Source organism: Chiroxiphia lanceolata, chromosome 6 (assembly GCF_009829145.1).
Source record: "Chiroxiphia lanceolata isolate bChiLan1 chromosome 6, bChiLan1.pri, whole genome shotgun sequence".
Classification (NCBI taxonomy): domain Eukaryota; kingdom Metazoa; phylum Chordata; class Aves; order Passeriformes; family Pipridae; genus Chiroxiphia; species Chiroxiphia lanceolata.
Window position 1 is genome coordinate 26,501,261 of NC_045642.1, and position 18,256 is coordinate 26,519,516.

At 41.7% G+C, this 18,256-nt stretch overlaps 1 protein-coding gene across 2 annotated transcripts in view; it reads left to right on the forward strand.

Annotated features, from left to right (window-relative positions):
- Positions 1-18,256, forward strand: part of ITPKA (inositol-trisphosphate 3-kinase A) — a 41,532-nt gene that overhangs the window by 18,040 nt on the left and 5,236 nt on the right. For both annotated transcript variants that reach the window (XM_032691447.1, XM_032691448.1), the window contains 4 exons: positions 7,260-7,356; positions 9,457-9,670; positions 11,330-11,534; positions 17,392-17,493. In XM_032691447.1, coding sequence (XP_032547338.1) covers positions 7,260-7,356; positions 9,457-9,670; positions 11,330-11,534; positions 17,392-17,493 — 618 coding nt within the window. The remainder of the gene's footprint in view (positions 1-7,259; positions 7,357-9,456; positions 9,671-11,329; positions 11,535-17,391; positions 17,494-18,256) is intronic.

Here is an 18,256-nt window from a genome sequence, read left to right on the forward strand (position 1 = left end):
TGCCTGCCTCTTTCACATCTGCAAAGACAATTACACTAAGCCTCAAAATGAAAGAACTCAAAACCAGAGTCCCTTGGTAGGCAAATTTTGTGACTGTAACCGGAAAGATACTGTGTTGCTCAGCAACTCTCACTATAATTTTTAAAATTATTTTTATATATATAACATCACTCAAATCCCCAGTTGTCTCCATGAGATGATGGGTTGTCCCAGAGCTGTACTCCCCTGAAAAAATTAAACCCCTAATAACCACTAGTTATTACACACTCACTGCTGTGAGGCTGCGCCCATGGAAAAGTCATTAGTATGGGGAAAATTATGCGGGTAACAACTTGTCTTGGTAGAGTATTGTGATTTTGACGCAGCAGTAGATACACTTCAGTTGCTAAAGTGTTGTGTGATTATCTTTTTTAATAGGTTGTAATTATAGTACTGTAGTTATTGATTACATTCAAAGAGAAGCAAATCTAATAATGGTAATTAAATTAGACTAGTAACTATCTTGGTTGTGGTTTCTCAAAATTATTTCTTACGGAAGCTTTTCATGGTAGTGGCAGGTATTGACTACGTTGAAATAGGTGAAAACAAAGTTTTGTTTGGGCTAGGCTTACTTCATTAAGATGATATGGTTAGTAGCTTTGGAACTACATTTAAGTTGTTTACCTGTATAGGTCCAATAAGTCAGGTCAAAACCAATTCAAATAAAGTGACAAACACTAATGAAAACAGAGAACAAATCTGAATATGTTAATTTCATTTTCTAAATTATTAAATAATTGAATAAAATGGCATAGAGAATTAAGAAAACAAACTAGCTTTTGAACTGATTTCAGTTTTAATAAACTACAATAAATAAAACAAGGGTTTTGTAGATAAAATTAACTCAGAGGGTTTTAAAATCATTTTCAGTTAAATAATTGTGTATACTATAAAAAGTAAAACTGGGGAGCAAGAAGGCCAGTGGTATCCTGGGGCACATTAGAAAGAGCATTGCCAGCAGGTCAAAGGAGGTGATCCTGGACCATGTACTCAGCCCTAGCGAGGCTGCATCTGGAGTGCTGTGTTCAATTCTGCGCTCATCAGTACAAGAGAGACATGAGCTCCTTTAGCAGGTCCAGAGGAGGGCTATGTAAATGATTAGGAGACTGGACCATCTCTCATATGAGAGAAGGCTGATGGAGCTGGGCATGTTCAGCCTTGAGAAGAGATGACTGAGAGGGGACCTCATCAATGTCTATAAGTATCTGAAGGGAAGGTGCCAAGAGGAAGGATCCAAGGTCTTCTCTTGGTAGTACCAAGCAATAGAACAAGAGGCAACGGGCAGAAACTGATGCACACGAAGTTCCATCTGCATGTAAGGAAGAACTTCTTTACTGTGCAGGTGACTGTGCACTGAAACAGGTTGCCCAGAAAGGTCATGGAGTCTCCCTCATTGGAGATATTAAGAACCATCTGGATGCAATGCTGTGCCATGTGTTCTGGGATGACTCTGAGCAGAGAGGTTGGACAGATGACCCACTGTGATCCCTTCCAATCTCACCCTTTTTGTGATTCCGTGAAGCAATAATAAAACTGTATAAGATGCACAGAGTTTAAAAGGAACAGTTATGAACAGAGAGTGACCACCTGCTCACACTACTACTTCAGACCCTCTGAGAGTAGTATTACGGACCTTATGAGGATTTGTTGTGTCACTCAGAGTAATATTGGTGTTAGTGTGTGACAAGGAAGGAAAAAGGAAGAGAACTGGGGGCAAAAAAACCCCCATCACAGCAAAGTGAGCCACTGGAGAATGACTAATACTGTGCACAGATAAGTCATAACTGATACCCAGCTTAGTAATTCTTAGTGTTAGTTTAGGGCCTGCTTGCAGGAAGGCAGTTCCAGCTACTGGTCTGATGGTTTCCCAGGTGTTACTTTTCCAGTCACTATTACTATGGTTACTGTGCCCCGAAAGAGGCCAACACCCATCACCTTCTCATGTACTTGCTGCTCATTGCTTTGGCCAAGATCCCCAGGCAAGGTGTTGCTCTAGTGCTTTTACATTTTTGGTACATGGCTCTTACAGGATTATTTTGAAGTGCATGTAGTTACTTTTTGATAATTATAGTTTTCTGTACTCCTTGCAAGTCCCTGTGGAGGAACTTTGTTCCTTCTAAGAGTTAGTGAGACACTGAGTAGGCAGTGGCAACCAGCCTTATAGATCAGATTTCAGCCCCCATGTCCCAGAGTGGCAGAATTTAGCCTAAATGATGTAAAGACTTTAAGAGAACAGTAGATTATGATGACTGACAATTAAGTACTCTTTCTTAAAGCCTTTTAGGAAAAAAAAATTACAAAAAAACCTTCTCATTTTCCTTTTGTTTCTTGCTGTCGTAATAGCTCTCTGTAGGCTTGTGTAGGCTTTGTACTAGTGCACAAAAAAAGACAACAGGATCTCAGAAAAAGAAACTGCTGAAATATTCCTGGGAAAAAAGGATTCAAGGGTCATTGTTTACTGAAGTCTAGTAAAATTTCCATGAAGATTTACAAGCTCGGGTAAGAAACTAGTCCTCTACTCTGTTACTGGTAGAATTATGGACGCTTTTAAAGACCCTGTTGATTCATGTTAATTTTGGTGTTCTTTTGTTCTTTAGCTCACTGTAGTTTAAGTAGTGTGCTAGAACTATTAAAGCTGAATTACTTCCTTTTCCTGACAAAAAGGTTTTTCTTATACCCCCTCCCTCAATACGTACTAATTTAGATACGATTGATGTTTTTAATTATTGTAATTGCTAAAAAGTAGTAAGTGAAACAAATTCTTGTTACGTGCTTGTCAAAGCTTACCTGAGGGTAGTTACATATGTTTAAGGCATTCACACAACTGAGACACTGTTTTCATTTTTACCCTTAAACAAGGGAGAGATTTTATTTATTTTTCCACAGAACAGGAGAGGAAGGTTCAGGTCCCTATCCCCCATTGCCTTTAGAGTGGTTCTCCTGTCCCTGAAGGGATTCAGCATATGCTCAAAGAGATGCTGGTTGTTCTATACTGCTTGTAAAACAAGAAGAGCGACCAAAAAAACCCCACCCAATTCAGGGAGTTTGCACTAATCTCTTCAGTGAGGTTGGCTATTAGGATGTTATAGCCCTTGTCCTGAAATGGTGGGAGGGTTTCAGGAAAGCCTGGTAGTCCCTGCAGATTAATTCTTGGGGACAGTGAGGTCTGAGTCAAAACCTCTTGAAATGGATGAAACACCTCCCAGTGATTTTAGTGGATTTTTATCGGGCAAGTCCTGCTGGTGTATTTGTGCAGGGTCCCTTCCAACTCAGCATATTCTGTGATGATGGCTGTGCTGCTCCATCTTAGTAACATACGAAGTTCTGCGCTCATCATGAGAAAAGGCCTGGAGAAAACTGTGCTCACAGAAACCAGTAGCGCTCAGTTGCTGCTGCTCTTTGCTCTTTCTTAATGGATAGACATGATGGCAGCAGCTACCTTTATCCAGGGTTGAATAGGCTGGGAATACTTCATCTAGCATCTTGTCTGGATATGCTGTGCTAACATAGTGCAAATGTGCCACATTTCCTGCGTGGATGTATGCTTCTCTTCAAAACTGTGCTTCAAATTCAGAAAAGTGGTTCAAAAGAGTAATTCAGATAGCAGATCAATGTCAGATAGCAAACCACAGTCCTTTGCGTGCATTGTGGCTGCATTGCTTGAATCGGTTCTCCCATTTTCTTCCCTGAATTTTTGTCCATTTGCTGACAGGGATACACTTGCCGTGTCACAGCCTGTCACATGGGCTGACCCATTGGCAGGCAGCTAGCTTTTCCCCTCTTTAGTGTCCCACACCTTTTATTGCTTAGGGAGGTTTATATAGTGGGTCAGTTACAATTCACATTGAGTAATTTATATGCTGAATTTTAGAAGGTTAATACTTTTCATGTTTGTCTCTTGACTCTTTTGGAATGCTTTCCATTTTACTGTTGGAAAACTCTTGAGTGTATTGATCTCAAGAGGCATCTAAAACAGCATCAGTGATGTCAAGAGCATCTGACTCGGGCAATCCTGAATGCAGATACAGTACAGAGATATCTGAGTTTTCACTGGGAATATAGAAGAAATGAGGTCTTGGAGAAATCCAGGCAGAGCAAAAGATCATGGAAGACTGAGCAGGAATCTAGAAGAAACAGGGACTGAGAAATAAGGACTGGAATTACAGATGGGCAGTGGCAGAAGCCCTCTTTGCCATTGCAGCATAAAGCAGTGATTTGAAAAGCACATAATACCATTACTAACAAAGAAAAAGAAATCTTGCTTTAGAAATAGAAGTGAGAAAGATTCCTCCTACAGCAGGCACAAAGTTTTCATCTTCCCACTCATATCACTGCTTCAACAGTATGCAGCTCTGCTTGCATCCTGGCAGTTTGTATCCTGGTTGAGTTAGCTGGGAGACTGGAAGTCACAGCAGAGGAATATGCAACTGCTGAACCCCTGCTGATGGCAGCATGCTCCACAGCATGGGTCAAAAAGCAGTCCTTTCCCTCCTAGCTTGAGCCTTATGCTTTCCCTATCTTGAGGGGGGGGAGGGAAAAAGGGTTTGTGAAGAAATTATTTAAAATGTTAAAAAAAGCAAATAAAAATTGTCAGTGTCTATTTATTGGATGAGCAACTTAAACATACTCATCCAAGGCACCTGTAACCTAAGCAGCCAAAGTCCACTTGAGCTGGGGCTGAATTTGGCCCATTGTCTATCCTTCACACCCACAGTACAAATAAAAGCTGCAGCCTCTTAGAGTTTGGTGGGAGGGAGAAGGTGGGAGAGCCACTGGAGTGTGATGTTGCATTGACAGTTGATGTGCATTCTTTGAAAACCTGTACTCGTTACTGGTGGATATAGCAGTATGACAAGTCATTGGGAAAGAGGATGCAGTTTGTTAGAAGTGGAACATTATGATGAATATATTATGATCTTTATGGAAGGATTATGGAGCAATGCTGACTTCTGATTAAGGGATGTGGAAAAAGCAGTGTTATCCTGAAAATTTGTATGGGATCTTGAAAAACTAAATCATCAGCAGGAGTTATATTCAAAGGGGTCATTTTACTTCAAAATGATGTTTACTTTCAACTGTTCTTTAAATAACTTGGGGCTGTGTCCTTCTGTAGTAGAAACAGCAAAGTAGACTAAAGGACGTCTGCTATCACTTAAATCTGGCAAATAAACTATACAAAAATAATATATCTTTGCTACTTGAATAACAATATTTACATTTCACTTTCCTCCAGAAGGAGTCTATGGACATGTTTAAGTGGTGTGCAAGAGTCTCTCTCATCCTCATTAAACGGCAGCTTGCTCTACCATAGAGGCAAGTTGCTGTTTAACACCGCAAGGCTGCCGTTTGGAACAACTTAAGACAAATAATCTAAAATATGAAATCCAAATAATATAGCATATGAAAGGGTCATTTAAACCTGCAGAAGTTATTTATGAAACTGGAGTTCAGCTAGAGCTAGTAATAACTGTGGAGTTCTATTAAGTGCAACTGAGTCTTCATAATTCTCAAACATCCAGGATTTTCTCTGCTTCCTCTCACTGGCATAGTATGTTTTCAAAAGTATTACTGATGCACAGGGCACATATCTGACCAAGAGTGACTTCATTTCGGCTTGAACTCTGTTCAAAACCAAATTTAGTTACAGAGGGAGAAGCAATGTTATTTCAGAGTAAGTATGCTCATATGGTGACTATATTGGTATGTCAGTTTAATTTGAAGCATAATGTAAAACTTTCTTGGGAGGACAAATCCTTAGAAGAAAGATCAGTTGTGTCTGTGAGTTCACATATCCTCTTAATACATTCTAAGATAGCTGCAGAGTTTTGTCCTCACATGGTGACCAGTGTTGCTAGAGGATACTTTATAAAAAACATGGTTTAAGTGAACAAGTTTGGGTAAGTATAGCCAGGTCAGAGTGGGATCTGGAGAGCAACATTTTGCCTGTGTATCGCCTGCAATTTCACTTTTTCTGTTTTTCACTTCTACAGAAGTACAGTGTAGAAGACAATAAAAATTAGGTACCCTAAGCACCTAAATTGTCAGATCAGTATTCATAGTGCCTGAATAGACATGGTTGTTTTGAATGGGGATTTCTCAGGTGATGAGCAAGTACCTAAACTTATTTTCAGTGACATCAGTGCCTCCCATTTATTTTGGTGAATTCCAGCTAGGCCACTGATAAGCACTTCTGTAAATTCAGCCTAATCCCCAACTATACTTGATCTCAACAAAAACCCCTTAGCAGTAAATTGTCATGCAAGAGTATCCTGCAGCTCCATGTTTCTTCTCCAGCAGAGTATCATGTTCTGGTGAATAAGGCTGCTCCCCTTGTCTGTGAAGCACTTTGGGATTCCTCAGAGTGTAACGTGAACACTGGTGGGCTGTGGTTCTCTCCCACTTGCATCTGAGTTCCAGAGCATGAGATGTTTTCACTTTCTACTTTTTTTTTTTTCCTTTCTGCTTTTGTCACAGAGCACTCAGCTGCTCTTTGTGAGCAGCTGTTCTGTTTCCCTGTCTGCCTGCAGTACCCAAACAGCTGCACCCTGTGTATGCCAAAGGTTGCCAGAGCAATGCCCAGTTTTGTTAAAATGTAACAGGATTGGGAAAGAGGGGAGGGAGCAGGAAAATTTGTGACCTGCAGGAGATCCTACAGCACACGGTCAGTGGGTGCTGAGCGACAGGGGTGAGTTCTGTGTCCAACTAGAGATACGTTTTCTATGCATCTGTCACAGTAAGGCTTACCTGCTGACTTGGAGAAAGCCGTTAATCATGAGGTGATGGTGAAGTTCTCTGGGAAAGGAAGTGTTGCTGACAGTGGCAAGCAGCTTATGTGCATGTCTCATGGAAACTTAAATGTGCGTATGTGTGCGTGTGTGTGTGTTCGTTCAACATCTGCTGTCCGCATACTGTGTGACTCAGACACAGAGAGAGTGAGGTGTGGCTAAGAACAAGCCTGTGACATGCAGTATGACTTTTTTTTTTATTTCTTACAAATAACTTTCTTGTGCACAGTAGGGCGTTATCTTTATTTGTCCATTCTTGGGTTTGTGTGCATATTTTTCCAACAGTGATCGTAGTGTTTGCTTTGTGGTTCCGCCTTTGAGCACTTAAAAATTAGTGAGGAACAATTCAACGTGCATGAAGCTATGTGATACATTTATGGCATGTCAGGATTTCAGCTTCTGCCCAGTGTAATGTTTCTTTTCTTTGATTTCCAGAAAAAGGCATGGCATACGATTAAAACCATGGTTAACTTACCAGTTATCAGCCCCTTCAAGAAACGCTACTCATGGGTGCAGCTGGCGGGGCATACAGGTGAGATGCATATCTTTGATGTGTTTGTCTCTGGACTGAGGATGGCAGCAGCGAGGAAAACACTGTTTCTCTGTTTCCTTCAGGTAAAAAGGAAGCAGCCAATATCATATGAATCTGTGAACTAGATCATCTTTCAGTTGTGGTGGGGATAGGGAAGATTCCCGATTCCTCCTTACAAAGTGATATGTGTAAAATACATGTTAGAGGGAAACGAGGGACTGAGGAGTTAAAGCCCTAATCCATCTGTTTCTGTTGGTTGTGGTATGAGATCATTTTTCTTGACTGAGTAGCCAATAGTTAGTTCTCTAGTGGGAAGGATTACTGGTCATGTCTGTAAGTGCTTCAGTCCTGGCAAGGACAGTGTTTCTAATACCAACCACAAACTCCTCATCTTACTATAAGTCTTTGGATGGAAAACAAATGTAAAAATTGACTTGCTGACCAGGTGTTTGCATTGTGAGCCCATCACTCTTCACTGTATGAGTGCAAGGGGCAGCTCACTTGGCAGGTTCTAGTTTTGTATTTGTAGAAGTTGTTAAGTGTGCTCCTGAGGTAGGCTTTGTTTCATTGGTAAGGCAAAAAAACAGCGAAGGGAAGTCATCATGTTTGCATCTCTCATGCTTCATTTAATTCCTGTGCAGTGCTAGTGGGGGGGGTTATTAGTACACATGTGGGCAGACACCTACGCTGTATCATGCTGTAATGCAGTACCTGAACCACCTCTTTATATGCTAATGCACTAATGTGATGCATTTCAAAGTTGTGCTGAGGAATTTCTTTAGCCCTAGAAATTGTGTAGCTGTATTTTGCACATGGTGGTGGTGGGGCTGACTTGTATCACGCAGAGTGCCACGGTGACCCAGTCGTAGTGCAGTTTTTATGACAGAGTGTATGGAGTTGGCTTGATCTGTGTGGAGTGATGTACTAGTTATGTAATCATAACCTTCTGGAGACTTGTGCAGTAGAGTGGTAGAGGAGGGTTAAGAGTTTACTAGAAGATGATTAGGAGAGATACTGTTGCGGTTTCCTTTTAATAGTTTTCTGTGGTTGTGTTTAGTCCATCCTTTTTGCAGTTGTTCTTCTCTGATGTGACAGGTTTTTTCTGAACTAAAACCTGGGCCATCACCACTCTTACCCTTGTGCCAAAGCAGTGCCAGTTCTAGGTTTTGTCAGAGAAGAACTAGTTTGCAATGGCTAAAGGATCTTGCTGTGATAAAAGTTGAGCGTTATCCCCAGGATTAATAGAGCTCCTACTTCGGTGCCCAATTTGTTTCATACAGATTAGAGGGTACCTCTGAATGAAATGTGTAGTCTCCTCAGCTGTTACTGGCAGGTTGCAAGACAGGAGTGTTTGGACAGGAATCTCCATACAGCTGGAGTCTGCTTACTGCTAATCGTGGCCTATGCAGACTCATTTGTACTGGATACCATTCAGACACAGCACTGTAAAAAAGACAATTTCACTACAGACTGTACCTGCAGGGAATTTGCAGATTAGCAGTTTTCCAGGGAAGAGGCAGTACCTGCAGTACCTGCAGGTAAACACTTGCGCAGTCACTGTGTGTGTGTAGAAGGGCAGTGCTTGGCTTCTGGCCTGTTCCTGGCTGTTTAACGATCACTGATTGACTGCGCTGCCCCCGTACGTACACGCTCAGCAGGTATATATACCCTGTGTGAGGATTAAGGACAAAGCCAATGCTGGCAGTGTTATGCAGCTTTAAAATAGCCTGTCAGAGGATTAATGAATTCTGGCTTGTGGCTTCTTCCTGTGCATTTGAGTAAGTATAGTACTGTTTAATAACCTAGCAAAGACCTTTAGCTTGGAAAAAAGGCAAACAACAGCCCAATGGCCTGGAGCAGCTACACTCCTTAAAGCTATAAATTCTAACATGGGAATGTATCCAAATGGACTTTCACTGCCAATGGCTGTTTGTCCTGTATATTTTATTTTTTATGAAAAGCATATTATCACTTGTATTCAGGGGAAATCTTTAACTGGTGCCATGAGGCTGAGGTAGATGAAGCTGGAGTGGTGGGGGAAGAGATTTTTCTTTTTTTGCATGTCAGTCTTGTCAGCATTTGTTTGATTTCTTTTTTTAGGGAGTTTTAAGGCAGCTGATAGTGGGAAGATTCTCAAACGCTTCTCAGAGAATGAAAAGGAGTGTTTTGAGCGATTGATGAAAGACCCACTTCGCTCCTGTGTCCCTTGCTTCCATGGTGTGGTGGAGAGAGATGGCGAGAGCTACATTCAGCTGGATGACTTGCTTACTGATTTTGAAGGGCCAAGTGTGATGGACTGCAAGATGGGGATCAGGTGGGGTAAATGAAAAAGAAAGTGCTTTCTAACCCATGTGCATTTGAAGGAAGGGAGAGATGTGGTCGTGCTCTGTCTGGAGGAGTTTGGTAACATTTTTGGGTCCTTGGGATTCAGTACAGACAACCTATTGTTGTGGCAATCGCCTTGGACAGCCTGAGGGCAGTATGTCCTTTTATTGCCTGATTGTACGTGGATTCTGGAAACTGACTGATCTATAGCCTCAAAAACTATCCACATGAAGAAATTTTTGGGGGTGATTTGAGGAAAAGTTTCTCTGCAGTGGCCTGATAATACAAGGAAAAAACCCTACACGATTTGTTCACTGAGAGTTTATTGAATCTTTTTGTATGCAGTGATTCAGAAGGCCCCACAAAGAGTAAAATTCCCATGTCCAAATGCAAATGACTGAATAGCAGCATGAGAGTCCATTTCCAGTGCTTGAATGAGTCTTCACTTGTACTGATCTTTTCTGTAAAGAGCTGTCCATCTGCTCAGGACTGACCTGTGTTTTTCCCTACTCAGGCATCTGAAGGTGTTGCTATTACCTTAAGGAAAACCTTAATAATACTATCTAAGCATAACAAAGAGATAGGGATCTGATGAGAGTCTGTAATAACAGTATAGGTAGGGATCTGTTGGGAGTCTGTAGTAACAGTAGAGAGGAATGAACTGTCACAGTAATCCTTTGAGTGTCAGCTCAGATGCTCAAGAGTTATCGTCATAAATGAGTTCCTCTATTACAGGAGTGCAGGTACTCCTTTTCAAATAGATGCAAAATTTTAAATGAATTGTCAGCTAAATCAGATTAGAAATATGTAGCACTGATATGCTCAGAAGAAAGAGGAGAAGGATTTGCAGTAGCACATATTTTATTCAGAGTAGGTGATGTTCTGGCAATGAGTGACAGCATCTCCTAAATGCCATCCTGATTTGTTACACTGTGATGCAACAAGTAAGCTCCAGGCACTTGACAAAGTGCAAGCTTTAGGAATCCAGTGAAATGTAGAGAACATGGGCAGTGCCTTTTTAACGGTTACCAGATTAACAGATTGAGTGATAAGAGCAAAATGTGGAAGTTTTGTGACCCTTCACCTTCCTGTTCTTGGTTACCTCTTCTGATTTGGAGCTGCTCAGATAATCTGCTTTACTCCGTAGTTTTTACTGTATGAAGAGTGATTCTGTCTTTCACTGTGATGAATTAAGTAAAACTTAAACTTTCTGAGGCCTAAAAAAAAGTACTCATGACCAATGTTACAGGTTTTTTTGAAGAGAGAGAATGCAGTAAGTCTTCAGAAGCCCTATTTGTTTTTAAGTGATCTCTCCTAGCTGTCCTCTGAAAATGCAATTCTGTTTCATGGCACAGTAGGAATTAATCTTTCTTCTATTCTGTAACCAGGACATAACAATAACTTGTAACAGTAAGTAAAGGTGTAGTTAGAACAAGAAGCGAATGACAGTTCTCGATTCCTGCAGCTGGTTCACTAAATACATCTGCACAGTCATTACTCTGTGTTCTTTAGTTTCTCCATATGCAAAACTGGAGCAATGATAACACTTACTTTTCTGGTTGATATTTTTTTTAAGCCAATTTGTAAGTTGTAAAAAGAAATGTTTGGGAAGTCCTTACAGTTTTGTTGGGATGGGATGTTTTTGTAGAACGTACCTGGAGGAAGAGTTGACTAAGGCACGAGAGAAACCAAAGCTGCGTAAGGACATGTACAAAAAAATGATTGAAGTGGATCCTCTTGCTCCCACGGCTGAAGAGAATGCCCAGCATGCTGTCACCAAACCCCGCTACATGCAGTGGAGGGAAACCATCAGCTCTAGTGCCAACCTGGGTTTCAGGATTGAAGGAATTAAGGTAATAGTTTCACTTCTGCTTGTTCCTGGAGACCAAACTTTGTTTCATGTGTTGATAAATCAAAAAGCTAGTGCTAGTCCAAAGGATTATGTGAAAATGCACTAACTGAAACCATAGAGTTCACTGTATTGCAGTTTTAAAGCATTCATTGTAATTATAACAGAGCGGTGTCGGTGAATTTAAACTTCAAGTACACATCAACCATGCTTGAATCCACCACTGAGACTTTGCAGAAAGGACTCAAGGAGGTACACTGTATAGATAGAATGAAAATGAGACTGTTATGAGGAGGAATTCAGAACAGAAGAATTAACCACCTCTCCCCAGGCAATTACTTTTTTTATCCAGGAACTATACATATTTATTCCAAGTGAATCACAGTAAAGTGGGTTTGTTGCAGTTATGTTTATTTGCAAGGCATGTTAAAAGCATTTGCTTAGATACTCTTGGGATCGAGGAAACCACTTTTCCTTTTAAGTACATGATGATATCCAGTATAGATGGAGCTGGAATAAAGCCAAAATAATCCAAAATAAATTTTCTCTATCAACAAAGTCCATCTGTTCTTGATGGACAAGTCTGTGCCCCTGTACCTTTCCTAGAATACTACCTTACAGCCATAGAAGAACCTTGGCAATTTTGTTTCCTACCAATTAATTCTTTATATTAAGTAGAATCATAGAATCATAGAATGGCCTAGGTTGGAAGGAACCTTTAAGATAGTGTAACCCCCATGCTGTGGGCCAGGACAGCTTTCACTAGACCAGGTTTCTCAGAGCTCCATCCAACCTGACCTTAAACAATTCTAGGATGGGGCATCCACAACTTCTCTGGGCAACCTGTTCTAGTACCTCACTAACCTCACAGAGAAGAATTTTCTCCTAACAACTAATCTAAACCTACTATCAGTTTGAAGCCATTCCCTGCTGTTCTATTACTATATGCTCTTGCAGTAAGTCTCTCTCTATCTTATAGGTTCCCTTCAAGTACTGGAAGACCTCAGTTAGGTTATTCCAAAGCCTTCTCTTTTACAAGCTGGATAAACTGAATTCTCTCAGCCTTTCCTCATAGGAGAGGTGTTCCATCCCTTTAATCATCTTTGTGGCACTCCTCTGGACTTGCTCCAAGAGGTCTCTGTCCTTCCTGTGCTGGGGACCCCAGAACTGGATGCAGTATTTCGGATGGGGTCTCACCAGAGCACAGGGGCAAAATCCCCTCCGTCCATCTGCTGGCCACGCTGCTTTTGATGCAGCCCAGGATACAATTGGATTTCTGGGCTGCAAGTGCACATTCAGTGCCAGCTCACATCCAGCCTCTCACCCACCAGCACCCCCAAGTCCTTCTTGGCAGGACTGCTCTTCATCTGTTCATCCCCCAGCCTGAATTGATACCATGGGTTACCCTGACCCAGGTACAGCACCTTCCACTTAAACTACGTGAGATTCCCATGGGCCCACTTCTCGAGCCTGTCTAGGTCCCTCTGGGTGGCATCCTGTCCTTCAGGTGTGTCAACCACACCACTCAGCTTGGTGCAAATTTGCTGAGGATGCACTCGATCCCTTTGTCTATGTTCTTAATGAAGATATTAAATGACGCTGGTCACAATACAGACCCCTGAGGGCCATCAGTTGTCACTGATGGCCACTGGGACTTTGAGCCACTGACCACTTCCCTCTGGATGCAACTGTCCAACCACTTTCTTGTCTACCTAACAGTCCACTTCTCAAATCCATCTCTCTCCAGTTTGGAGAGAAAGATGTTGTGGGGGACTATGTCAAAGGCTTTACAGAAGTCCAGATAAATGACATCTGCAACCCTTCCCTTGTGCACTGATGGAATCACTCCATCATAGAAGGCCACTAGGTTGGTCAGGCAGGACTTGCCCTTGGTGAAGCTGTTCTGGCTGTTTTGAATCACCTCCCTGTCCTGCATGTGTTGTGTTCCATGGCAATTTCAGATACCTACCAGAAGCCTACTCTCAGAATATCACCCTGACTCAGTTACTTGAATGTTAGCACTTGCTGGAATCTGGAAACGTGCTTTCTGCTTGCATAGGCCTGTCACAGCCAGCCTTAAACTAGTTTGCTTGGGTTTAGATAGAGGTGTACTTGTAGCAGCAGAGAGCATGGTGAGGGCTGTCCAAACCCACTTGCACCCTGGGTGAGTACTTGTTACCTGAAACCCATGACATGACAGCAGTAAAGAAGCTAGTGTGGGTTACCCTGTGTGATGTCAGGATGTTCCCGGACTATACACATTTAATTTAGGTCAATTAGGACATTGTAAATTATAACCTGGATTAGTTTTGCTTCCATTGCACAATTCAAGCACATAGAAACAAGAAAGGGATAAAAGAGGATGATGCTGATGGACAGAGGCTCTTTAAATACCCCCTTCTTCTCTGCTTCCCTGTGTTGTCTTATCCCTTCCTTATTCACAGATTCTCCTGCTGTGATACAGGAACTGGGGCTTCCAGCTCATGGTGTGTTGGCCCTCTGTACGCTGTGCCACCCACTCCTGGCTGTTAGACACAGTCATCATCATGCTGGAACTGTCTGGGTGGTAGATGATCTGGCTCCAGTCCAGCCAAGACACAGGATCTTGTCTTGCCCTTTAGCCAACTAACAATGTTATCAAGACACTTGTTTTATTCCTATACCACTTAGATTTTTGTATACTTTCTATAAGGGAATTAGAAACCCAGATGATCTTGGGACCTTTAATGTATGTTCTTGGAAAGATAGTTGGTCAGTGTACATGTACAGATTTCTGTTGAATCCTGGAGAGTGACTGAGCTAAGGGAGCACAGGGGACCTTCCAAATGTCTTGACTTGTTCTTAATGGTTTTGTTGGTTGTCAGAGATGGGTAGGAACAGTATGGCACAAGACTGTGTAATATCATCTCTGCAGAGATGATGCTGTAACTGTGCAAAACACGAATACTTAATCCTTGATTAAGCACAGGAAATGCTTTGGAGTACTTCATTACATTACCTTTCCCTCTATCTCCCTGTGCTGTTATGAGGAATGTAGGTATCATTCTCTTAATTTTTTTTTACATGGAGAAATGGTGGCAGAAAGTGAATTGTTCAAGCAATACAGCTCATCAGTACTCCTTGCATTGTTTCGCTGCAGCTGAACTGTATATCCAGTTCTGTATATTTGCAGAAAAGCAAAGCCATTCTGCAGGGATCCCCATTTTGGGAGGAGGGCCTATAAGAGTCAGTGGTGCCAGCTGGTGGTTGTTGAGGAAAAGAGGATGTTCTCCCTGAACTCAGTGATAACTCCTGGAGTTAGCTGAGAAGATATGTTGGGTTTGGTCATTCAGAAATATTCCTGCTCTGTGGCTGCTTGAGTAAGAAGCAGAAGCAAAGAAAGTGAAATCATATAAGCCCTTTTGTGAAGTGGCTGCCGATAAATGAAATCTTATTCACCGTATGCACTCCTTCACCTTTTCTCTTTAGATTGAACAGCCTCTTTTCCTTGTCTTGCTCCCATATCTCTGAAGTCAAGTCAGGTTCATTTATGGGATTTGTCACTTTTCCTCCTATCAAAAATAATTCAAACCATTTAGTTTCCCTACAGCTGGAACATGACACAAGACATGCTATCTTGTGCCTGCCAGATTCTGACTGCATGTTTCCTCTCTGGCAGGGCCTGTCTGAAGGCTAGGCATCAGAAACGTTTTCTCTACAATAGGGAGCTAATAGTTTTGCAGAGTAGAGATTCATTTTTCAAAGTTACTTCTTCCCTTGGTACCATTCCTTTAGCCATAGATCAGGGATAGCCATGTTCCCAGGAGGACATCAGATATGATTCATAAATCTTTGTGTATCTATTAAGGTAAGCCAGAATCCTTTAAGGGAAGTCTGTGGAGGACTCTGAGCAAGACCACATGGGTTAAGATAGGTAACACTACTTTATGGAACTGTGAAACCTGCCCTTCTGCAAGCTGTGTCACTGGCACATGTAATGAGAAGTGTTGCAAATGACCCATGACCTCCACTGTGTGATGGACTGCTCTGCTGTGCAGGAATGTATGTGGAGTCCTTGACAAAGGTATGACTTCCAGGAGTGGGTCAGGCAAGTGCCTCCTGGGGCTCAGGTACATCCAGAGGTGTTGCAGAGCCCTGGTTTAGAATACTGGGGATGATACCATTCAAAATCTGGATGTTGTTTACAATAAGACAGGCAGCAGTTATGTTTCCTGCCAACCACTGGAAAGGAGCAAAATCATAGCAGTGTTTCTCAACCACAGGGAAACAAGCAACTAGTCCGTTCAGACAAAAAAAAAAGGATGAAAAGGGAACACAGAGCAGCGATTCCAGACTGGGATTTGTGGCATAGGGAGAAATTATTTTTAAAATACCTTACTCCAATGAAGAGATATGAGGCATCAGATGAAGTTCCAAATTTCTGTGTGCTGTTGAATATTATCATACATCAGATCAGATGGCTCCTAACTTTCACTGCCTACCTGCTGAACTGCTCTTGCATAACTTGCACATCTCATCAGGCTGACATGCCACACTTGTATCTGGCCCACAGCCTTGGAATAAAATTCTGTTTATTCTGCTGCTAGAAAGTCTGGTAGGTGGGAGGCAGTTCTGCATGGCTCTGCCATTCAGTCAGTTCATTCTCTTGCATGAGAGATCTGGAATTATAGCATTATTGAAATTTTTCCATGTGTACGTTAGAAGCCAAGTTCAGCTGTGGAATAAATAGTTTTTCACCTGCTGAGACTGGAGCTGAATTTATCCAGTTTTGGTACAGTGACTTAATATGTAGGAGAGAATACATTTTGATGACCTGCTGATTTGCTCTTATAATCAAAATGAGGGATTTTCTGATACAGTGGAGAGGAAAACAGTTTGATAATCCTTCAGGGTTTTAGTGGATTTTTATTACCAACTGTGGTAACTGCTGTATCTTACACGATTGTCCTAAAATCTCCTATTTGTGTCTCTTGAAGCAGCAGGGATGCTGCTGGGGACTTGCATATTCATGTAGTCTATGTTGACAGATACCTCTGATTCATGCACTGCTCTTATTTACTTTTAATTCCAGAAGCACAAGCTGGTCTGTACCAGCACATAAAAAGACTTGGGTTTTTTCAGTAACAGGATACTTCTGTACTGAGCCTTACTGCTAGCACAAAAATACTCTGAATTTGTCCAGGACCCGCATGGAACAAGCATGTCTACATGGTCATTTGCCAAAATTCACTTTGTCTCTGCTAGCATTGCAAATCCCAAGTTGTTCCTGTCTGCAACTAGATTTCCATTCTGTGACTTCTAGGTCACATTAATATTCAAAGGTATATTGGGAACTGAGTCCTAATTGTGATTCTTTGATTTCCACATTAATAAACAGAAATAAAAATAAAAACAAAACCCACAAAACAACAACAAAAACCCCTCACCAAATAGAAAAAAAAAGGACTAGTAAAATTGGACATAAAAATGTTCCCTTATGCCCTCAGCCAGGGTTTCACTACATCTGGCTAGACAAGAGGACAACCAAAGAGGTCACTGTGGTTTGCCCCACTGAACTTTGCACTGCTAGCACTGACATGTGAGAAAACCCTCCTGCAAGCTTGTAATATCATAAAGTTTGTTTTTATTTTCTTGTTCTCAACAGGAAATGAAGTGCCAGTGCCATTTAAAGTTATCCAATCAGCTTTTGTATCTCTGCTCATCTACTTTTTTCTTGGTTTATCTGTTCTCTTCCTGTTCAGCTACTCACTTTCATCTGGTTAGCAAGAGCTGAGCTGTTGATGGTTCAAGAGGATTGACTGATGAAGGGAATGATATGCGTGTGGTATAAATCATCTGTGTCTTTGTGTGGTTTTGTGCAGAAGGCAGATGGAACATGTAACACAAACTTCAAAACTACGAAGACACAGGAGCAAGTTCTACAGGTTTTTGTGGAATTCATTGAGGGCAACACAACTATTCTGGTGAGTTTGAACTCTTCAGGTTATGTGATCTTGGACCCAATGAAGTTGCTTCAGGGCCATGCTTTCTTTGGTACATGAAATAGGACTTAGACTACCAAGGAAGTAAATGGTTTTGACTTCAGTTGCTCTCAGGACATGGAGTGGACATGCAAACTTGGTGGGCTGTGAGAAGTAGTTGACTGAGACCAGTTCTGTCAGCTCGTGTCATGAGTTCACCTCAAATGCCTTGTGGTAGCAAAATGTCGTTGAGACTAACTTGCCATCAGCTTCGACCACGTGTGTCAATTGCATCAGAGGGATGATGATATCTAAGCAAGGATTGTGTTGGCAGGAAAACCTGTGATTTGGGAATTCAGTCAGGGAATTTTGGGAGGATAAAAACAGAGCATAGAGGCAGGAAGTGGGATTGGTGACTGGCTGTGCTCACATGTATGAAATTCATCTCAAAGAGCAATTCCTGTATGCTACTTCATGGGTAGCACAGCAGGCGTGTGGTAGATGGCATAACACATCTCTTGTCTTTGAAACTTCAAAGGATGCCATAGTGTTTTGCTGCAATGTGGAAACCATTATGGAGGCAGATTAGCCCTCTAGGAGGAGCAGGGTAACACAGGGCAGCACTAAAAATCTGCGCTAGAGCTTTATACATTAGACATTGATGCTTTGTATTCCCACCACTGCCCCCACCATGGTTGAAGCTCCTTGTCTCTCTAACACAATTTCATTCTCTTTTCACTGTAGATGAAAGATTTTTAATTGCTTG